This window comes from Nicotiana tabacum, chromosome 7, assembly GCF_000715075.1.
Source record: "Nicotiana tabacum cultivar K326 chromosome 7, ASM71507v2, whole genome shotgun sequence".
In the NCBI taxonomy this organism is placed as follows: Eukaryota; Viridiplantae; Streptophyta; class Magnoliopsida; order Solanales; family Solanaceae; genus Nicotiana; species Nicotiana tabacum.
The window spans coordinates 150,700,598-150,724,826 of NC_134086.1; the positions used below are offsets into that span (position 1 = coordinate 150,700,598).

At 31.8% G+C, this 24,229-nt stretch overlaps 2 protein-coding genes across 2 annotated transcripts; both read right to left on the reverse strand.

The window, feature by feature from the left end:
• Nucleotides 1-3,568: 3,568 nt before the first annotated feature.
• Nucleotides 3,569-5,400, reverse strand: LOC107787090 (uncharacterized). The gene is made up of 3 exons (XM_075218703.1): nucleotides 5,005-5,400; nucleotides 3,987-4,923; nucleotides 3,569-3,891 (listed from the first exon to the last, which is right to left on the reverse strand). Exons 1-3 carry the CDS (start codon nucleotides 5,398-5,400, stop codon nucleotides 3,569-3,571), a joined length of 1,656 nt encoding a protein of 551 aa, XP_075074804.1.
• A 6,966-nt stretch (nucleotides 5,401-12,366) lies between these two features.
• Nucleotides 12,367-16,814, reverse strand: LOC107787097 (bifunctional L-3-cyanoalanine synthase/cysteine synthase 2, mitochondrial). The gene is made up of 10 exons (XM_016608617.2): nucleotides 16,422-16,814; nucleotides 14,578-14,687; nucleotides 14,362-14,419; nucleotides 13,931-14,194; nucleotides 13,715-13,852; nucleotides 13,438-13,489; nucleotides 13,243-13,322; nucleotides 13,042-13,101; nucleotides 12,688-12,768; nucleotides 12,367-12,598 (listed from the first exon to the last, which is right to left on the reverse strand). The coding sequence occupies exons 1-10, from the start codon at nucleotides 16,566-16,568 to the stop codon at nucleotides 12,500-12,502; spliced, it is 1,089 nt and encodes a 362-aa protein (XP_016464103.1). The 5' UTR covers nucleotides 16,569-16,814; the 3' UTR covers nucleotides 12,367-12,499.
• Between the last annotated feature and the right edge of the window lie 7,415 nt (nucleotides 16,815-24,229).

Genomic DNA, 24,229 nt, shown 5'->3' on the forward strand with positions numbered 1-24,229 from the left:
CCAACTATTTCTCAGATTAGGAGATTTATTATTGCCATCACAAAAACACAAATACAAACATGGAAGTTATATGGCATAAATGAAAAAATATGTTTGAAACCATGCGAATAATTATTTGAAAACTTTAATATTATACAAGAACAACAATTAAGAATAAAATAAAAGATGAGTTTATTTGTATTTACCAAGGGTAAGTTTTATAACCAACAGGCTAATGCCAAATACTAATAATTCTATTATTTTGTTACCACTAATAATTTTTTATATGTACAATTTTAAAACACACACACACATACACACACACACACACACATATATATATATATATATTACATGTAAAAAAACAAAAAAAAATCTTTTTGGCTTTCAAATTTACAATCACGGAAGAAAGCTTGTAAGAAACTATGATCACACATATTCCATGTGTACTAGACTGACTAATTTAAGACCTTATCAGTCATTTGGTCTTGGTTTAAATATAAACCAAAAAATTACCTGAGTCAGTAATTAATTTGCATAATTAAACGATTAACCAACCAGTCACTTAGGCATACTGATCATCATGGAATTACTCTTGCATATGTGACTCTGTTTTTGTAGAGGCCTTTATAAAATGTTCTGGTTGTACAATAACCTAGATATTAACCAGATCAACTGACTAAGCAATTTATGCAAATTTATACGGGACTTATAAGACTCCATTGCTTCACCCTCAATGGCTACGGGTAGGAAAATATAGTTATGAGTTTAATGTCGCCAGCTCGACTTATTTTCTACATGATTCCTTATTCAATTAGAGTAACTGATGGTTGTTTCTCAAATTGCCCTCCAAAATATAATTTTAGACTGTGACCATTTACTTTAAACTTATCTCCACCACTGATCTGCTAAATCTCAATAGCACCATATGAAGTAACATTTGTAACATTGTAAGGACCTGTCCATCTGGACTTTAATTTTCCAGGGAATAGCCTGAGTCGGCTATTGTAAAAAAGTACCTTATCCCCAATTTTGAAACTCTTTTGTCGGATCAACTTGTCATGCCATACTTTTGTTTTTTTTTTGAAAATTCTGACATTTTCATAGGCTTCCAACCTCAACTCTTCTAATTCATTAACCTGAAAAAATCTATTTTTACCCGCAAAGGTCAAATCAAAGTTTAGCACTTTCAATGCCCAAAAAACTTTATGTTCTAATTCAACCGGCAAATGACAAGCTTTACCAAATACTAGTCTATATGGGGATGTTCCAATTGGCGTTTTGAATGATATTCGGTAAATCCATAATGCATCATCTAATTTTAAAGACCAGTCTTTTCTAGAAATTCCAACTGTCTTCTCAAGAATTCTTTTTAACTCGCGGTTCGAAACTTCAACTTGTCCTTGAGATTGAGCATGATATGGTGTTCCTGTTTTGTGAGTCACACCATATTTTGATAGCAAAGTAGAGAATTGCCTATTCATAAAATGAGTTCCTTGGTCACTAATGATGACTCGCGGTGTGCCAAATCTAGTAAAAATATTTTTCTTGAGAAAATTGCACACTGTACGAGCATCATTCTTTCTTGTGGGTATCGATTCAACCTATCTTGACACACAATCCACAGCTACAAGAATATATTCAAAAGATTGAGAAGAAGGAAAAGGTCCCATGAAATCTATTCCCCAAACATCAAATATTTCACATACCTGTATCGATTGCAATGACATTTCATCTCTTTTAGTGATGTTACCTGTTCTCTGACACCTATCACATTGTGCAACGTATGTTCGGGCATCTTTAAAGAGTGTCGGCCAGAAGAATCCAGCTTCCAAAACCTTAAAAGCTATTCGATTTGCTGCATAATGACCTCCAACTGCTCCATCATGGCAGTGATATAAAATTTTAGTCATCTCTTCTTCAGGTACACATCTTCTAATGATATTATCTGCACAAAATTTAAACAAGTAAGGTTCGTTCCACAAATAATACTTAGCATCAGTTATAATTTTTTTCCTTTGTTGGTATGAGAGATCTTGGGACGTCCACTTTCCAACCAAGTAGTTTGCAATATCTGTACACCAGGGTGGTTGAGTCACTACTGAGTCGATTAAAAAAATATGTTCATCAGGAAATTCTTCCATTATCTCACTAAACTCAAGGGGAGAATTTTCTAATCTAGACAAATGATCAGCTACCTGATTCTCCGTTCCCTTTTTATCTTTTATCTCAAGATCAAATTCTTGCATACGTAAAATCCATCTTAACAATCTAGGTCTAGCATCTTTCTTTGCTAAGAGGTATTTCAAAGTTGCATGATTAGTGAAAACTGTGACCTTAGTTCCTATCAAATATGTACGAAATTTATCAAATGCAAATACTACTGCTAGTAACTCTTTCTCTGTTGTGGCATAATTAAGTTGAGCCTCATTCATTGTTCTACTAGCATAGTAAATGGGACGGAAAATCTTATTCTTTCTCTGGCCTAAAACAACTCCTACTGCTATATCACTAGCATCACACATAACCTCAAAAGGTTAATTTCAGTCAGGGGACACGACTACAGGGGCAGTTGATAACTTTTTCTTAAGGGTCTCAAATACATCTAGGCAATCAGCTGAAAAATTAAATTTAGTATCTTTCATTAAGAGGTTAGTCAGCGGTTTTGAAATTTTTGAAAAATCTTTTATGAACCGTCTGTAAAAACCTGCATGACCTAGAAAACTTCTAATGCCTTTAATAGTTGTGGGAGGGGGTAATCCTGCTATAAGATCAATTTTAGTCTTATCAACTTCTATACCTTTAGCAGTGATTTTATGTCCTAAAACAATTCCTTCAATAACCATAAAATGATATTTTCCCCAATTAAGAATCAAGTTTGTCTCTTCACATCTCTTAAGAACTAAAGTCAAGTGATAAAGACAATCCTCAAATGTTTTTCCAAAGAGTGTAAAATCATCCATAAAAATCTCGAGAAATTTCTCGGTCATGTCAGATAAAATTGCTGACATGCAACACTGAAATGTAGCAGGGGCATTGCACAAACCAAATGGCATTCTCCTATAAGCATATGTTCCATGAGGACGTGTGAAAGTTGTCTTATCTTGATCTTCTGGTGCAATTGGTATCTGGTTACACCCTGAATAGCCATCAAGAAAACAATAAACCCCATATCCTGCAATTCTTTCCAACATTTGATCAATAAATGGCAAAGGAAAATGATCTTTTCTAGCAACATCATTGAGACGTCTGTAATCAATATAGACTCTCCATCCTGTGACAGTCCTGTTAGGTATGAATTCATTATTTTTATTTTTAATAACTGTCATATCTCCTTTCTTTGGCACTACCTGAACAGGACTTACTCAAGGACTGTCTAAAATAGGATTAATGATACCTGCTGCCAAAAGTTTTACAATCTCCTTTTTTACCACTTCCTGCATTGCTGGATTCAATCTCCTTTGGAGTTGGACTATTGTCTTGTAACTATCCTCCATAAGGATTCTGTGAGTACAAACAACTAGACTAATCCTTTTGATATCTGATATAGTCCACCCTAAGGCTCCTTTGTGTGTTTTCAAGATTTCAATTAATCGTTCTTCTTGTTCTGAGTCAAAGAAGATGAAATAATCACTGGACATTGTTCTTTTTCAAGATAAGCATATTTTAAATGAGATGGGAGAATTTTGAGTTCAATTTTTGGTTGAACTTCTTCTCGTTGCATCTCCTGATCCTCAGAATCTTTTTCCAATATTTCAGCTTCTTTTCTGATGATGGAATCATCATCTTGTATGATGCCTGATTTGGCCAAACATCTTTCCATTGGGTCTGGAGTTAATTGATCATCTCTATATTCATCTATAAGATAACTAATCATGTCAATTGAAAAACATGAAGATGATGATTCATCTCCTGAAAATCTTAGCATCTTTTGCATGTCAAAAATGACCTTTCTTCATCAACTCTTAGAATTAACTGTCCTTGGTGGACATCTATAATTGCTCTACCTGTAGCAAGAAATAGTCTACCCAAAATAATTGGTTCATCAGGACATTCTTTCATTTCAAGTACTATAAAATCTATAGGGAAAACAAACTTATCTACTCTTATAAACACATTTTCAATTATTCTCTTAGGTTTCTTAGTACTTTGATCTGCAAATTGAAGAGAAACACTTATGTCCTTCATTTCACCAAGATCCAATTTTCTAAAGATAGAAAGTGGCATCAAATTTATTGAAGCTCCAGAATCGCAGAGTGCTTTTTCAAAATACACTCCTCCCAAAGTGCATGGAATTGTAAAACTGCCAATATCACCAAATTTTTGTAGTAGCTTATTTTGAAGTATAGCACTGCATTTTTCAGTAAGCGTTACTACAAAAATTTCTTCCAATTTCTTTTTACTTGACAAAATTTCTTTTAAAATTTTTGCATATGAAGACATTTGCATCAAAGCATCAGTGAAAGGAATATTAATATGAATTTGTTTCAAAATTTCTAAAAACTTTGCAAATTCGCCATCAAGCTTTTCTCTTTTCATTTTTTGTGGAAAATGAATTGTCACAGGGGGAGGAATCATTTTTTCAATATTTTTCTCTTCTTTTTTCTTGACTTCTTTATCTTCTAATGGTTTAGAGGGTGTTTCAACATTCTTACCCTTGTTTACCTGTTGTTCTGACTGGTTCTTTTCTTCTCTGACTTTATTGGGTTCATCAAGCTCCTTACCTGATCGTAAGGTGATAACCTTAGGGTGTTCCTTTGGGTTTTTCTCCGTATTGCTTGGTAAGGGGCCTTGAATTTTTTCTGACATAAGAGTTGCCAATTGGCTCAGCTGGATTTCCAAATTTTTAAGGGCTGAATTTTGGCTTTCCATTTTTTTATCAGCGACCTTAATGTATTTGTACAAAAGGCCATCATGACTTGGATGTATTTGCTGAGGCATTTGCTGATATGGAGTTGCTTGCTGATAAGGTCTGAAATTTGATTGCCCATGGTTTTGATTTTGGTAACCAGGTGGACCTTATACCTGTGGCTTCTGGAAGCTCTGAGAGTTCTCGACACTATTTGGATTGCTCCATTGAAATCCTGGATGTTTATGTGCCATTAGACTTCCAAAGGGGTGCTGCTTGTAACCGATTACATTGATATGTTTATCATTTTGATTTATTGCTTGGCATTCATGATTCAGATGGTTTCCTCCACACATATCACAAGCCTCAGACTGGCTTGATTGTTTTGTATTCGCCTGAAAAGATTCAAATTTTTGTGCCAAAGAAACAATCTGTTGTGTTAGTGTGTTTAAAGCATCAACTTGATTTACCGTAGCGGTCTTTTTGATGATTACACGCTCAGATAGCCATTGAATGACATTTTCAGAAATTTCATTCAATAACTGCAGTGCTTCTTCTATTGTTTTTCCCATTACAGAACCTCCTGCAGCTGCATCAAATCACATTTGTAGAAGAGGGTTATAACCCGTGATAAAAAATATACAACTGCATGTGTTCAGGAATATCATGGTGCCGGCATTTTTTTAACATTGCTTTTAATCTTTCCCAATCTTGATAAACTGCTCAGTATCAATCCATAAGAAATTAAATATTTCTTGCCTTAACTTTATTGTTTTAGCAGGATAAAAATATTTATTCAAAAACTTCTGAGTCATCTAGTCCCACGTGGTAATTGACCCCTGAGGTAAACTTCGCAACCACGTCTTGGCATCTCCTTTTAAAGAAAAAGAAAATAGCCTTAACTTGATAGCTTCAGGAGGAACTCCATTATACTTAGCAGTTTCAACAAGTTCCGGAAAATCAATTAAATGACTATGTGGACCTTCACTTGAATCTCCTGTAAAGATACAAGATTGTTGAATTGTTTGAATTAGGCCGGTCCTAATTTCAAAGTTGTTGGCTGCTACTGGGGGTTTCTAACACTAGATTCACAGTTGAAGCGATCAGGTCTAGCATAATCCGTTAGGATTCTGTTTGCTGGTCTTGGCGCCACTTCATCAAATTGATCTTCTAAATGGACATGTGGTACTTCGGGTGGATTGATATCTTCTACTCCCTAGTTTTCCATTCCTTCGCAAGCTTCGCTTTGAGAAGATGATGTTTGTTCTTTCCTGCGTAATCGAAGAGATCTTTCAATTTCAGGATTGTAATGTGCCAACTCTTTTGTAGAAGAGCGGGTCATAAACTAAGTGATTTTTATTTTTATTTTTTTGAAGTAAAGAAAATTAAAGTTTTTTTTAAAGACAATTAAACTTAATTCCTACAATAACAGTATCACTAAAAGAAAATAGTAAAAGAAAAGTCGTAGTAGTGAATAGTACACTTAGTGATAATAATTATCAATATTAAAGGAAAAGATAGTTAGTACAAATAGTATATTATGATGAAAGTGCTATGACGTGAAGTTGCTGATAATATCATAAGAGTTAAGATATACACATTAATCATATCTACACATGTTAATAATAAAAACAGTAGATAATAGTTACAACAATGAGAAAGAACGAGAAAAAAAACTTTTATATTACTACGAAAAAAAACGTTAGAATGGATATAATAGTAATAGTTATAGAAATATTTAGTAGGTGATGATAATACTAAAAAAAATAAGGATACCAATACATATAATAATAATTCTCAAATTAGTAATAAAATATTTAATTTGAAGTAGATTTATGCCAATCCCCGGCAATGGCGCCAAAAATTTGACGAGGCCAATGTGTATATGATTTTCCTGCTCGTGCTTAGTCAAATTCTAATATAGTTTAAGATATCGTCCCACAAAGATTGGAAAAACTATGCTACAAACTTGTAATGTTTTAGCTACTATTTGAGAGAACCAAATTGATGAAAAGAGTAGGATTTTAAATTTGTAAATTACTTAAACAAAAACAACTTGTGGAAAATTTATATTTAAAAAGTGTTGGAAATCATTGAATTCACTTGACGATATTTTTATAATGAAATCTCAATTTCTGCATATATTTCACTAATGAATAATTGTTTATTGCTAATACAATTATGTTTTGCTCACTAGAAAGTAAACAATTAATAATACTCCTTGAGGTTATATTATTAACTGACTTACGACTAATGACGATAAGACCGAAATATGTGTCTTGCCTGAATTGTGCTAAGAGGTAGTAAAAATTTCGTGAGAATATTTTTACTACAAAATCAATGATATTGCTTATAACAATTCCTCTGTGAGAATTAAAATTGAAGTAAGCAAAAATCAAGATTTGGAATGCTAGATTGAGAAAACTATTTAAAATCTAACACCCCAGCACCTACTATATGTAATAAGTATGTAATAAGATTGAGAAAACTATTATATATATATATATCAAGCTTTATCAACTATCCCAACAAAAAGACACTACTCCATTATCGAGTATTTGAAAAAGAAAGGACTTCTATAATATGGCCTATATTGCTAATACTACTAGGAAATCTGAAAATTATAAGTAACGAAAGAAGAACAAGAAAGAATAAGTGACCAAAGTTTTAGAAAATAAAGTGGCTCTTTTGTTCCTTTTTCCGCGATGCTTCATACACAGAGAGTTGCCTTCTATTTATAGAAGTACATTTCTTCTTGAAGTGTTGTGATCTCAAGTGAGGAAGATGCATCTTGAGGAGAATATGTCTTGAGGAAGATGCATCTTGAGGAAGATGTATCTCGAGGAAGATACGTCACGAAGAAGATGCGTCGTGATCTTCTTGCATTGTGGAGTGAATATGTTACGACATTCTTGTTTCTGTCATTTTCTTGCTTAATTAATAGCATTCTTATCTCCTGCAAAACATTGTTAGAAAATATAGAGAATCGAAATATTATATAAATACTTTATTGAAAATAGTATAATTTTAAGTATATAATATATGAATATTTTATATTCATCACGCCACAACATAACTAATACCAAGTTGCTTCTATATCGACGAGAATTAAGAAATATCAAAAGACATAAACGATGTTACGTTCATTCAGCAATGTTGATCTCGTTATGGGTTCATTTATTGGATAGAAGTGCTTTGGTTCAGAGTATCGATACAGATATACATTCTTAAAATTTGTAGTATAGGTTACTACCATTTTTGGTTTTATTTATTGGAACAATCAATAACAAACTACGATGATTTTGGAAGAATTTTTTGCATTTCATTTGACATCAATCTTATAGGTAAATTGCAATTATTATTTTTTTTATTTTTTTTGTGAAAATATACAAATAGCGTTTGGTTATCTGCTACGTTATGAATCCTGAACTTACAGTTACAAGTTCAAAAGTTAAGGATACTTGGTCTTGAACTTAGAATTACAAGTTCAAAAGTTAAGGACACTTGGTCCTGAACTTAGACTAACAAGCTCAAAAGTTAAGGACAATAGGTCGTGAACTTACAGTTACAAGTTCAAAAGTTAAGGACAATAGGTCGTGAAGTCCTGAACTTAGACTAACAAGCTCAAAAGTTAAGGACAATAGGTCCTAAACTTACAGTTACAAGTTCAAAAGTTAAGGACAATAGGTCGTGAAGTCCCGAACTTAGACTAACAAGCTCAAAAGTTAAGGACAATAAGTCATGAACTTAGGCTAAGAAGCCCAAAAGTTAAGGACAATAGGTCCTAAACTTACATTTACAAGTTCAAAAGTTAAGGACATTAGGTCCTGAAGTCCTGAACTTAGACTAACAAGCTCAAAAGTTAAGGACAATAGGTCCCGAACTTAGGCTAAGAAGCCCAAAAGTTAAGCACAATAGGTCCTGAACTTAGTCTAACAAGCTCAAAAGTTAAGGACACTTGGTCCTGAACTTACAATTACAAGTTCAAAAGTTAAGGACATGTAGTCCTGAAGTTAAGTTCAAAAGTTAAGGACATGTAGTCCTGAAGTCCAGAACTTAGAGTTCCAAGTTCAAAAGTTAAGGACATGTAGTCGTGAAGTCTTGAAGTTATGTTCAAAAGACATTAGCAGAAGGATATTTTCGTTCGAGCAGTTAAAGTTTATTAAAGCAGTGGCTAAAGACTAAAGACATTTTAAACATTGGCTTAAAAGTAAATACATGTGATATTGGTGGCTAACCGTGTACTTCCCCCCCCTCCCCCCATATATACAGTCAACCCTCTTTATAATAACCTCGTTTGTTCAGATATTTTTTGGCTTTTATAGTGATGGTTGTTATACACTTATAACATCATTTGACGTTTAAATTGGCTGTTATAGATCAAAATTATCCAAAAATCAATTATTTTTTCTTTTTAATGTTACATATAAAAGATAAGAAAATTATTCAAATTTAAAATATCAAAAGATATGCATATTTCACTAGTTAAATATTGAAGAAAGCTAATACATTATTAATAAATTCATAACTAAAAGTATAAAGATTTAAGCTATAAGGTAGACATATAAAAGCTACCTAAAAAATAATTAATTTCAAGATTGATGGAAGAACTTTATAATTGTAGCTTATTTCGTAGATTTTATTCTCTTACTAGTGATATAATACTTGAATTGGCGAAGATTCGTGTCCATTTCAGCAAAAAGGTATCTAATAATTTTCCCTTGAAGACAATCTAAAAGCTTGACAGTTAAATTTTCTACCTAAATATTTTTTTAGAATTTGCCCAATGGAAAAGATATCATATGCAAATCTTTAAATCTTATGCAAGATAGAAACTTTGTTTAATGGAAACGATTGTGTGCATATTTTTAGAATTGTTATAGTAATCTTAAAGATTCTATATGGCCATTATAGAGGAGTCATTTTACAAAGATCATTCTGATATAAATATGGTTGTTGTTGTTATAGGTAAAAAGTTATTATAGAGAGGTAAAATATAACTTAAAAAATGGGTTATGAGGAAAACTTGGCTTTTATAGTGAATGACTGTTATATAAAGATGTTGTTATAGAAAAGTCTGATTGTAGAAAAAAGTATCGCATATGTTCCAGTCGCTTTGGATTATCTAGAGCTGTCAACATTGGCTTGGCCCATTGGGCCGACCCAACCCAACCCATAATTTAATATGGCTGGGCTAAATTTTTTGGAACCCATTTAAAAACGAGGCTTTTAAGTCCGACCCAATTAAGCATGTGGTCCATGAGACTTGACTGAGGCTGGGCTGGGTTGGCCCGTGGGCTTAATAAGCGTATTTAATTAAAAATATAAAAAAAATAAAAACTAAAAATAATAAGAAAGGTAGCTTAATCTCAAACTGGTAATATTTTTTATCTTAATTTGAATACTTTTTGTTCTTAATTTTTTAGTTATTTCTTATTGTTTAACTAATTAACATTACATATAATTATAGATTTAGATGAAAATGAAGATGTTAAGACATCTTTGTTTCAAAAGATTATTCAAAAGTACTTGATGAAGATAATTTGTTGGTGTTAGATATGCCATGAGTACCTTGAAAAGATTTTTGAGTAGTTTATTTTGAGTATTGACTTTTAATGAATGAAATATTATTCTCCTTTTTTGTGTTTTATAGTAATCTATTGGAATAATGTCAAAAGTTATTAAGTTTTGTAGAGTTTTCCATCCATCAAGTATATTTTTAGACTTGTAAGTGTGTGTGTCTGTATATATATATACATAGTGCATTTTAGGTTAAAATTTGAATTTTTTGAAAATATAAAAAATAATTTTTAAAAATGAGGGGCCGGCCCGTGGGGGCCCGTGACCCACGTAAGACTGTAAAAATTGCACGGGGCGCCTTATTTGGTCGCCCCCATTTAACCTATACCTATTTATTTTTTAAACTTTTAACTTGTACCCACTTTTTAAATAATTTCAGCCCCCTTTCTCCTCCTCCTTCGTTTTCTTCTTCAAGTTACAAAACAAACTAGTATTTATCTCCAGAAGCAATGCTGCTTTAGTTATAAGGTCAATTTTTTTTAATTGAACAGTTCGGCAGTTGTACTTCTGCTCCAAATTTACAGCAAATTAGTCTTATGAAAAAGTTTAAGTTACCAGTAGGATGAGCTGTAAAATTTTGGAGTTTTTGTATGTTTATTCGTGTTTGAGCTGAGAAGATGTACACTATTTTTCTTAAAAAATCACTGCTAATTTTGGTGCTTCCGAATGTTCCACAAAAAATAATGATGCTATACAATTTGCTTAATATGTAGCACGTGCCTAAGGGAACATTTTTGTAGCAAATGCTCATGACATATTGCAGTGCATTTTTCAGAAGTTGTCCTCTGTATTGAGGTTTATCACTACAAAAAAATATGGGTAAAAACTCAAGAATTTCTGGTGAACCCCTGTCACTAACATTTTGGAAAATTGAAAACCTAATTATGTGTAAGACACCTTACATTTCCTAATGCTTGTAGTGAAAGTACGAAAATCCCAATAGTTGCATGAATTCGATCTTCCTACAATAAAAAAATTGAAAAGAAATTTAAGTTAGTAAGGCGTATAAGTTGAAGAAAATACATCACAACTCGAAAAAAATAATATGTAAAATAGTATGCACCTTTTCATCTTGAATAATTAATTCAATTAAATTAGAATTTTTTGGTTTCTCGCGGCCTGGAATGTGCCATAATCTAACAACACGACCCTTCAAATTCTAACTCATTTTGGATATTAATATTTAGCTGATATAGTTATAGTTTGGAACTATACTTTGCAGAAGTTTGTGTGGAAGCTAAACCCTAAGTAATGTAGAGAAGCCAAACCTAAGCAAAAGTTGTTTAAATAAAGATTGCTCTAGAGCTGAAGTTCGCCAGTTACAAACAAAAACTTCGCCAGTTACAAAAACAAAAAACTTGAGCTCTAGAGCTGAAGTTCGTCAATTACAAAAACAAAAACTTCAGCTCTAGCTCTAGAGCTGAAGTTCGTTAGTTACAAAACAAAAACTCCAGCTCTAGATCGCCAGTTACAAAAATAAAAACTTCAAGCCCGGCTACTAGAATGCTGAAGTTTTACGTGATTGTCTTTGCTACTTCAGCCCCGTATGCTGAAGTTATGCGAAAAAGCGGGTAAGCTTGCAATTTTTTTTTGCAAAGTGGGCACAAGTTAAAACGTGACACAAAGCGGGGCTGGACTAGGTTGATCATTTTAAGACCCGTCGAAACATTGGGCCGGCCCAACCTAGCCCATCAATTGCCAAAGCCGCATGAACTGGGCTAGGTTGGACCGGGCCAGCCCGTATCAGACAGCTTAAGATTATCCATAGCCAAGTGATACTCCATGTCAATTCTAACATGTTTAGTGGAAAAATGACCAATACTGGATTTGTTTGCCTATAAGATTCATAACTAAGGAAGATTGAGGACATAGTTGTCCTGCTTTTCAGTCCTCATAATTTTTTTTTAAAACTAACTGCCAACTGATTTCTATACTATGACACAGCAACAACAAGAGCAGAGCATAAGCAGGATTCTGGATTCAGGAAGGTGAATCATCAACAATTATCAAGCATAAACATTATTTAGAAAAATAATACATTTTTCTTGCAGAGCCTTCAACTATATAATCATCATAAGTAAAATTGCAACATTAATCAACTGAAACAGGTTGCATGTTCTCTGCCTCTTTCCTCAGATCTTGATACAGAACTGATGACAAGTACCTCTCTCCAAAACTTGCATGTATAGTCTGAAATTGAAAATGAATAAGTTACATCTACAACAAAGTAATAAATTCTGAAAAATGTGCAAAGAAAAAGTATTGAGACATATTCATACCACTATGAGTTTGCCTTTGTTTTCTGGTTTTTGAGCAAGTTGAAGAGCTGCTACCGTATTAGCTCCAGACGATATTCCAACCTATACAATTGAGATAAGCTTTTTCATTACATGATATAAAGGAATCACCATAGATTTACTCTATAGATGAATACTACTATGTAGTTTAGAATGGAAAGATCTATCATACTTTTATCAAAATGAGAGTGATCGGGACTTTGGACTATCCGGACACATACTTAATCAAACAGTTCATGCATGTTTGTTTTCAGGGGCAACAAGATCAAGTTGGTACTGATCAAGTTGTTTAGCTCTAGGTTTTTAAAAGAAAGATGCATTTATCTTGAACTTTACCATGAGCCCTTCCTTGACTGCCAACTCCCTAGCCATGTTTACGGCGTCATCACTAGAAACCTGCAATACATGAGCAAGTACAGATCATGTACAATTACATGAATGACTTAGCTGTTATTCAATGGAATACATGGTAATCACATAATTCTGTTGATATTTCCAGTTTCAGAAGAAAACAGATTAACAAAGAATTTAACATACCATCAGAACTTCCTCCATTATATCCATGTCCAGGATATCCGGCTTGAATCCAACCCCATTCCCTGTTATGTGATGAGGACCTGTATTGGTGGTCATTTAAAGATTATTATCAATTTTATAAAAGCATGCAGTAATTTGAGTACTTCATAAATACTAGGATGTCACAGACAAATTGAAAGATGAAAGTAAAATTACCTGGTTTTCCACCATTCAGTATATTGCTTTCAGTTGGCTCAACTCCATATATCTAGCAAACGAGAAGAAAATATAGTCTTGAAGTTATGTTAACTTATGAGTTTAACTTCTATGTATTGACGTGTATAAAAACTAATAAGGGCAGATTACTTGATAAAACAAATTAAAATACATCGACAGTGTAAAATTATTTACACTCCCCAGCATATATAAGTTAAATTTCTTAACTCATTCTGGAACATAGCCAATCAGAAGTACATTGATAGTATAGATTTACCTTGACGTTAGGATTTCTGGATTTCAGATATTGTCCAACACCAGAGACCGTGCCTCCACTTCCGATTCCCATGACAAAAATGTCAACATTACCCTGAGTTTCTTCCCATATCTCAGGACCAGTCGTCTCAAAATGAATCTGTTTTCAACGTGAAACAGCTGAGAATCCTATAGTGAAACAAAGAACATAGGATTAAATAAGGTTTCTTCAAAATACCTGAGTGTTTGCAGGATTAGAAAACTGTTGAAGCATGAAGGCATTAGGCGTAGATTCCAAAAGGTCATAAGCTTTCTTAACAGTGCCTCCCATTCCTTTGGTTGGATCAGTGAGGACTAAATCGGCTCCAAATGCTCTCATTGTCACTCTCCTCTCTAAGCTTGTGTATGACGGCATTGTCAAAACCATTTTGTAGCCTTTCATTGCTGCCATAAATGCCATACTGATCCCCATATTTCCCGATGTTGGCTCAATCAATGTCATCTAAATATAATCAAGAAGTAGGTCAAAGATAACATATACTAGTCGTCAAGTTTAAAATCTACGCACTGACAAATATTTATACAATCATATGTTACGATAAGAGAAAAATGCGGTGTCCCAAGTTCTTATACTCCTGCTAGTATCCGGATAGAATTGCATTTACTTACCTTTTCAGGTGATATTAAGCCTTTTTTTTCTGCATCATCGATCATCGCCAATGCTGGTCTGGTGCAAATACAAGAGAATTGTTTTTTCTTAATACAGAGTGGAAGCAAAGAAGTGATGTACAAACAAGAATACAGTTTTTAGACAAATGAGATCCATTCCAGTTACGAACAAATACTCAACATAGACAGGAGAAAAGTATGAAGAAGATAAGATACCTGTCTTTGATGCTAGAAGTAGGTTGAAACATCTCTTGTTTCACAGCTATGTGAGCTCCACATCCTTCTGTCACTTTGTTAAGATAAACCATTGGTGTTTTCCCAATTAGCTGAAATTTGAAATTTAATACTATGTCAATTTATCACATAAGCATTTGGGGAGTGTTTGATCATGACTTCACTTGTAAACTGAAATCAATATTTGCAAGCTTAAGTTTGGCCATCACTATTTACAAATCATTGAGCTTCAGACTGAAGCTCAATATAATTTGTATTTCAAATACAAATGAAATATTAAATTAAAGCTCCCTCGAGGAGTATTTCAAGTGAAATAATGATTTTCAATCACAAAACTTCAACTTTCTTTTCAACTGAAATTTATGTTCAAATACAACTTCAACTTTCAATTACTTTTTTTCTACTTCATTTTCAGGTACTTTCTTTTTCAACTTCAACCAAAAATTATCTTATTATATTTCAAAACCGACATAAATGTATAAATTTATTGTGAAGGGAGTATCATCCCAACTTCATAAAGCAAAATTTATTTATAGAACTAAAAATCAAGAAGCTTGCATTAGGGTAGGCTGTTTATATCCCATCCCTTTGATTTTTCAGTGCCTACAAAACATACTGACAAAAGTGTCAACCTAATCCAATAGTTTAGTCTTCGGTCAATCTTGAAGCTTGACAACTATCAAATCTCAAATAACGTAGAATAATTTGATCCCAATTATAGTTCCCATCAAATCAGACTAACTCAATATTTTACGTTGTTTTCCTTAATCCACGGTTCTCTATTTGAAAAGGAAAACCTTCATGTAATAAGAACTTGAGCAAACTAGAAATACATCCTTATTTCATAATTTGTCTAATACTCTCACTGTTTAAATTTAGACGACACATTTTCTTTATTAATCCGTTCCAAAAAGAATAACAGATTTCTAAAATTGGAAATAATTTGCAAAAAATCATAGCTGTAGCAGGTCTACAGGGGTTGTAGGCCCCAGAACTCACTCACGCGGTCCGCACAAAAATTAGTGCGCCTGCGTTGAGTGCTGTGCGGACCGCACAAAAGCGGCCGCGGCCGCGGTAGGCGTCGCACGGACCGCACAAAATGGAGCGCGGCCGCGACTTTACACTCTTCATTTTTCTCAATGAGAAGCTTTTATATCCATATCCACAAAACGTTTACCCCTTGAGCTCATAAGACCATAAGTTTCAAAAATGTTCTTTTCTTTTCTTACACTCCGTACCGAATCAAACTGCAACATCTTACCAATAGAAAGAAAAATTAAGTCCCAAAGGTTTAAAGTTAAAGAATATTATAAGGAAAATGAAAAATAAAAAAAAATAGAAAATAAAAACAAGCAATTCAAATAGTACAACCAAGGGCTCCTCGAAAATATCGTTAGTTTAATGATTCACTTTTACCTTACCCACCCTTTTCATGGTCATTATTTCTCATACAGAAAAGAAAAAGATGATCGACTAAAGTTACAAATCAGAATTATTTTTTGTTTTATTAAAATAATTAAACTATATATAAATTGATCAAAATATAAATGATCGGAAGGTTAACTTTTCAGCACTGAGTTATGAGACGTCACTTAGATATATACAAGCACAAGAAAGGAAACTCAAATGCCACAGCCAGAAACCAGTAACTAATTTCAGCTAAATCTCTATATAAATACATAAAATCCAGAAAGAGATAAACATTTCAAAAAATTAAATAAGAAGACAAAGACAGAGAAAGAATACTAAGCATAATTGACGAAAGGTAGAGCATAAATGTAGAAAAATAGGGAGAAAGAGAGAAGGAATTAATTAATTGCACTAACTTGAGAAACTTCAGTCTTGATGTTAGTAACAGGAAGCTGTAATTTGGGAGTATGAACTAAAGGCTGAGTAGAGAACAATCTGGTGATGAAATCAACATTACTATTACAGTATCTTGATCTCTTCAGCAATCTGCTTAAAGCCGCCATTGATGAATTCTCAACAGCTCTGAGAAATTGCACTTGAAACCTTTCACAAAATTAAAGCTATGATATATAGCTTAGCTTTTTTTGTGTACCTCACAGTTGAAAGATATGACACCCTTTTTATAACGAAAAGATTTGTCTAACCTTTGGATTATCAAATCGGACTTCTTTGCTGTATTTTTTTTATTTTTTATTTTATTTTTTCACCCTCTCTCCCACAATCTTTTAGGTATATAAAAAATTAGTATTAAGGACAGAATAAAAAAAAAATGAAATAAGCTAGCAACCAAAATTGCCAAGTTGTAAAAAGACATGCAAGCTCACATGATATTTTTTTGGTTTTCATTTGGTGTTCGGTATTCGTATTGAGTCCTAACTAAATTTGAATTCACTCCAGAAAATCTCACATCGAGACTAAAATGCTCTCTAACAAAAGCGATTAAATATTCAATACTCAAACTCGAAATTTCTAGTTAAGGATAAAGTCATTTCATTACGACCTTCAATTGTTGGATGCTAGCTCACATGATATTGTTCCTGTGTAATTTGTGCTACTACTCCGTCTAGAAAGAATGACAAAACACAGAATATATACAGGTTAAGTTTGATAACGAAATGGACTTTGATTAACCAAATCTAATAGAATTTATATATTTAGAAATTCACATAAAAAAAAAAGCTACAAAATCACAGTTGTTCTAGTAAAAATATTTAAAGAATGTAGTGGAAAATTATAATTAAACAACAATAACAACGGCCAGTTAATTTTACAAGTGGGGTCTGGGGAGGGTAATATGTACGCAGACCTTACCCCTACCCCGAGGGACAGAGAAGTTGTTTTCAGGAGACCCTCGGCTCAAGAAAGTAACAAGAGACGATATATTAGTACCATCAATAGACTCATAATAAAATAACAGCAATATAAGAGATGCGAAATACGAAATAGATGGAAGGTATAGTAATAACCAATAGATAAAGCCCTGCATCAGTAGACGAGCAGTAGCATCCTCAGACTAACTCCTAACTGGCTAGTTTCACTCTAGTGTGCTTTAAAAATATTCACAACTTTCCCCTAACCTACAACCTTAATGCTCAACATTAATTATAATTAAACAAGAAATTATAATTAAATAATGGTTTGATTCCTTCGTAAATTTGTAATTCTACTAGTGATCTAAGGGAATACGTAGGAGTAATGTTATTAACGATTTTCAAGATTTCATTAATGCGAAACCTTTTGTCATTAATATATCCTCTATTTTTTACTCCAAGGACAATATAGGAAAAAAATAATTAATTCATTCTTGAAATCTGAAAAAATCATTTATTTTGGACCACAAGAAAAAGGCCAAAAAATTACTTATTTTGGACCGGAGGGAGTAACTTGTTTTTCTTTTGGCATAAATGCCATTTGGCGAATGATTTCACAACTATGTATGTGTATCACCATTGTCATCGACTCATCCATGTGAATGAGTTTAGCAAATGAATTAAAAAATAATCTCCTGGGTTCCATTTTAATTGATTTTTTTAGTTATTTTCACACATATTAACGAATTCACCTTTTATCATTAATTAACAACGAAGATGACAATATTAACCTTAATTTGTTCATTAAAAATATAACAAATACTCCTAGACTCTTTACTTCAAGGATAACTTTGAAAGAAAAAAAGTTATTTCTTTCTTGATATTTGAATAAATCAAATATTGTGGGCAAAAAAAAAAACAAAAAATTAATTAAGGTGGACTTGACGGAGTAGTAATTAAATAAGCCGTTTGTGTTGAAAAATATAGAGAAATAAAGCCATCTGTATCATTGCCGTTCGCCGAAAGGCATACACTTTTATTTTACTAGTCTTAGGGTACGCGCTTTGTGCGTGTATACTATATTCGTGAATATATGATTTTGAGAAAATCTCTCTCTATCTTTCTTATATATACAACATAATATATTTGAGTTGTAAAATACAAATTAGAAAAAGTAATCTGTCATCACATTAGTCCTCAAATGTCTTACTATTATTTTTTTCTCGTTAGCTTCCGCCAATGTTGAGTTAATATTTTACAAGAAGTAATGTATAAAAAATATAGGGAGTTACCATTCTTTATAGTGAATCATGAAAAATTACAACTCATTTAGAATATGTTTTGTCTTCTAATGTTTTATCCTTGTCGCTTCAAGTTTGCTCTATCTCTAATTTCTCTTTTTACCAATATTTTTCTTATAAAAATAAATTTATGTACCATATGAGTTTTATCAACTTGAAAAATAATTTTTCGTATATGAATAGTTTTAAAAGAAGTGAAATGAATTTATTTTGCTATTAATTCTAAAAACTCAAGTATTTATTTAAAAAATCGTTTATTTTTATTCATATTTTAGTATGAAATCGTCAAGAATTTTATATTTTTAACTATAGTTATAATTTTATCCAATAAAAAATTATTTTTAAAGGGTAAAATATCTATCTAATATTTTACTTTGGATCATCATATTTGCAGAATTATTAGTGTTATTGACTCTTGTCAATCACGTCTCTTTATCTCTCATTTAAAGTCTAAATTTTTTTACTACAAGTTCCAGATTATTAATGATGATAAAATTAGCATGTACCTTAAGAGTTATATTAGTTAATTCTCTTTTTCAACAAATCTTCTTATTCACCGTTTTCTTTCATGGGTTTGAGAAGGATATACTTTTAAAGACCTTGAGGTTTAACCTTTACATCATTAAAATTAGGGAGTATACTAACTTTTCATCACCAAACATTATAAAGAACATTCATAAGCATTATGAAATTAGAAGATGAAGAGAAAATTAAGTGGTTGGTATAAATGGGGCAACTTGGTAAGTATTATATTTTAGAAATATTTATAAAGTTCAAAATATTGGGCTAGGGATTTATATATATTTTGATTTGCTACATATTAGTAATTTTTACTTAGTTAAAATATATTAGTAGTTTTTACTTAGTTAAAATATAGAATGCATTAATGATCAACCTATTTTTAAAATTTCAAACTCCTAAAAATTAAGATTTCAAATTCCTAAATATTAGAAAAATAACCTAAATAACAATTTAGTCCATTATGAAATTAACAAATAAAAGGAAAAAAGCGAACGATATTATATCCAAACGATAATTTTTTTACTTATTCTTTGTTGACTTTATTATTTTTGGTTTCCTTCTTTGTCGTTTATATCCAAACTCACTTTTCTCATTTGAACTGATGATATAATAATTTTGATCGAATTTTTCAACTTAAAGAGAAGATAATATATCTTGATATTCTCGATTATTCTTTGATCTAAAGGAAAATTATTAAAGTGTGTGCAACTTAGTTTGGTGATATTCAATATTCACGATTGTTATTAGATCTTGATAAATAAGGAATTGAATTTAAATTTTTTCTTTACTTCTTAGGATATGAATTTGACGAAAGATTATTTTACGCAATTCAGATAAGAAAATAAGTTATATAAGTTAAAATTTTGTTTGATGTTGAATTTCTAAATATTAGAACTCCCTCCGAATAATCCAAATAAATAAAGATTAATAGCAAAATGTTAGTTAATTTTAAAGTTTTAACGTTATAAATATAATTTGAATGATATAATATCTGACATAAAATATAACTTACATGTTATCCATCATTAATGATTAAAAGATTTATATTAAAAATAGCAAATTTATAAGTCAACTTAAACTCGTTGTGCACATGTAAAAATTTGGATTAACATTGAAAAATGCTAATGATTCCTACAAAAATTAAAACGAAGCCAAAACTTGCAAAAGTCTTCTTTTATAATTCTAAAAGTGTTAAAACTTGTAAACATGAAAGAGTCAAATTTGAGGAAAATTCTTACACGATTTAAATAAGAAAAAATATTTATAAGTAAAATTTTACTCAATTTAGATTCCTAAATATTAGGTGTTTTTAGATACCTTAAAGGAAAAATATTTAATAAATAAAATTTAGCTTATCTTAATGTCCTACATATTAGGTAAATAATTAAACTATAATTACAATTTTGTCCAATGTAAAGTTTATTTTTAAAGGGTAAAAAAAGCGAACGACATTTCGTTAAGGACCTTCGTGCTTTTAATACAGTATAAATTAGTTGTTATAAGAAAGAATTACAAGAAAATACACATGACTTTACATTATAACAAAAAATGGCCTATGTTTTTAAGTTTTGCCCAACTTAGCCCATATTGTACATATTTTGAAAGCACTAGCAAATTCAAAACCTGTGTTCTTACATCCATTGCTTCTAAAAGCTATGGAGTTAAATGTGTGTTCTCACAATCATTGCTTTCACTCTCTATTCTTCTCACATTTTCTACATATACTTCAAGGGGTCGTCCGCCATTGTTGCTTCTTACCCTGTGTCATCTGGTTGCAATGTAAGAAAATTGAAGAGTAGAAGTCCACCATTGAAGGTTATTCAAAGCTTTGCTTTCGAAAATAGGATTTTTTGAGTTTGTTAGTTGTTTGGATTGGTTGTTGTTCCAATTGATTGAAAATATCAAAAGGAGTTCAAGATTTAAATTTGAAGTGATTTGGAGTAGATTTGAGTAAAATTTTAGAAAAGACGCAAGGAAGAAGACGAAGTCAGTTTTTTGTATAATTATGTATGATCTCGTATAATAGTGTATATGAGTGTATAAACACATCTTATACACTATTATACACTTTTATACACCTTTATACACACGTCTGTAGACGAACTTCTTTCACGATTTTCAGTTGCAATTCTTGTTCAAAACCAATCCAAATCTATATTAAATGACTTTAAATTTTATTTACAACATCCTTATACTATTTCTAACAAGTCTAAATAACACCCACTCCAAATTTCTCACAAAATCAAATTAGAAATTTAAACCCACATGTTTAAGCTTGTTAAAAATTTAATTTTCACCATCTAAATAGATTTGGTTTGTTGAACTAATATTTGAGTCACAGTTACTGATTCGAAAATGAACTTAAAAGCTTGAGCAATCTTCTTTAAAAATTAAATAGTAATTTCTAGAACCTATTGGAGTTGGATGTTGAATCTTAGCCTATTATTTTTGGGCTAGTTGGTTGTAAATTGAAATATAGGCTATAAAATTGAAAAGCATGGAGCTCGGTTGTTCTTATGTGAAATTTTCCCTTCTTATAATGGTAGTGTATGAGAGCATCTCGACTATGAATATTATATTGGATACCTGCTATTTTTCATTAACACATATTCATATAACTTTACCAATCACGACTTAGACAGGTAAAAAAAATCATCAAATATTTTTTTCTCTATTAAAATTTGAATCCTAATCTCTAGAGTTTCCTCCTACTTCATACCACTATGTCACATCCTTAATAAAAATGAACTTTAAAATGGGATGTCTTTGTTGAGGGCTTTTGCTTTCGTAGAATTATAAAAGATAAAAAGGAATAGTCTCAAGATGGCACACATTATATATGGTAAAATCTGAGAACAATGAAGAAAATGATCCAATGAGTACTCACTATTTTCATGTACTAACTTGATTTTAAAATTCACTTTCCTAGAGTTAAAGAGAAAAGAAGAAAACAAAAAAAGATACAATTTAGGAGTGCTTAAATAAAGTAAAGAAATCACTTTTATTCTCAAAATGCAAGCAAAGTAGAATGGTAGATACCACCAAGAGTAAGTGGTCCAGTGGATGAGACTGCTCTTCCCTTAACAAAAGATCTCGGATTGGAGCCCTGGGTATAAAAAATTCTTAGTAGGTAGCGCTTCCCCCGAATGGGGCCATACGCGATGCGAATCCGAATATAAGCAGGCTCCAACGAGGATAACTGACACTGAGTAGGAAACCAAAAAAAAGGAAGTAGAATGGTAGATCATATACAGATGTGGGACACCTATGGCGGCTGAATTGCAATCAATCAGTGCATGCACCTCTTCTGCATGCTCAAAGGCAAATTTCTAGTTTTATCGTCCCAAGTCCCATTTTACGCAAAAAGAGAGAGAAAAAGAAGTCCCATTTTGTAGTTTAAATGTAGAGAATTTTAAGAGATTGAATAAGCCACATATAGTTAGAACCAAAAAAGGGAATTGTCACAGTCGCTGTTGGAGGTGGTCCATTTAAAACTATTTACATTTTCCATGTTCAAATTCAGTCCATTTGGATTTCCCCAGCCGAATGCCAGTTCATGTCAATTGTTCTGGGGCAAAAATGACTTGATCTAAATTGGTGCCATTTGGATAAGGCAAGAAAAAAAAAGCCATTTATTCAACACCAAGAATTGGAAATGGACCGTGGATTTTACCAGGGGACGTTTTTTTTCCGCTTAAAAAATCGGGGACGTATTTAGTATAGAGATATGGATTCATTTGAATTTATAGGTTTCGTTCATACCCTATATTTTTTCCTAACAAATTATTAAATATGTTAAATAATGTTAGAATTACGAATTTGAACCCACAAAGTTTAAATCTAGAATCTGATTTTGTTTGATTGCATACAAAAGTCATAACGAAAGAAAATTGGGGACACAGATGATCTCACTAATATTCATCCTTCATTTTATTTAAAATATTAATGCCGGTACTACCATATAATAAACCAGTGGTGTCACCTGCGAATGACATAGTTAAAGTAACTAAAGGTTGACTAGGATTCCTCTATCGTCAATCAAAGATCTGACATGAAAATGAAAACTTTCAGGTAATGAATGTTTTACTCTGACCTATTTAGCATCAATATTTTTATACGCTATATTTATTGTGTACTTTTCTAATCATATACATAGATTATAAATTTATTATACATGATTATACACATATAATGCATAAATTATGTATATATTATACCTTCAACGACTATTTTAGTTTACCCGGTTGAGTGGGCGGCTATTTGAATTAATTCTTCAATGTTTCAAATAGTCGATTCAATAAATTCCGGATAATTAAATTGAACAACAATGATACAACTAATTAGAAATTTGTATGTATTTCATCACATACCCTTCTATTTTACTATATATCAATGTAATGCTATCATATTTTATCATGATCAATGCCACGTCGGTATAAGACGAATGTAAAATAGAAATGCTGTCTCACATCAATTTAATGAGATTCTAACATGAATTAAAAACAAAAATTTACCAACTTCTTCTCCATCAAGGTAAAATAACCAACCTCAATTTTTGCTCATAAATTGATGGGTGGAGGACATTATTTTCAGATTTCTGATATTCCTTTTAATCAAAACCTTTAGCTCATAAAAAAAGAAGAAGAAAGATCATGCTACAACTTACAATCTCAATGTATAAAAAAGTAGATACAACATTTTATAAATCCATAAATGTGAAATGTCATTACACTTGCCATTTTATTTTTATTTTATTTTTGTATACGTTTGATTTTTCACCAGAAAACAGGCTAGATCAAAGGAATCCCATGTGATGCAATGAAAGATTTCCTTAAAATGAACAAACATAGCAGCAAGCGGCCGTCCAAACTAATGTATTTGTCTTCAACCTCAAAAGTAAGCATCCTCGTACAGACCCCTCTAATAATATATGATCTCAATGTCCTTTCATTTTATTTTTAAATTTTTATGAAGTCAATCTTAAACTTTCAAGTTCCAATCAGGGGCTTGTTCTAACTCCGAAGTGTATTC

Excerpts from the sequence above, each read along its gene's own strand:
- LOC107787090 (XM_075218703.1), bottom strand. The coding sequence starts at position 5,400 with ATGGGAAAAACAATAGAAGAAGCACTGCAGTTATTGAATGAAATTTCT. Across the intron at positions 4,924-5,004 it reads AGAGCTTCCAGAAGCCACAG|CAAATGCCTCAGCAAATACA; the intron begins GTATAAGGTCCA and ends ACTCCATATCAG. Across the intron at positions 3,892-3,986 it reads TAGACTATTTCTTGCTACAG|GAGATGAATCATCATCTTCA; the intron begins GTAGAGCAATTA and ends TAAGATTTTCAG.
- LOC107787097 (XM_016608617.2), bottom strand. The coding sequence starts at position 16,568 with ATGGCGGCTTTAAGCAGATTGCTGAAGAGATCAAGATACTGTAATAGT. Across the intron at positions 13,853-13,930 it reads CTAATCCTGCAAACACTCAG|ATTCATTTTGAGACGACTGG; the intron begins GTATTTTGAAGA and ends CGTTGAAAACAG. Across the intron at positions 12,599-12,687 it reads ACAAAGGCAAACTCATAGTG|ACTATACATGCAAGTTTTGG; the intron begins GTATGAATATGT and ends TTTCAATTTCAG.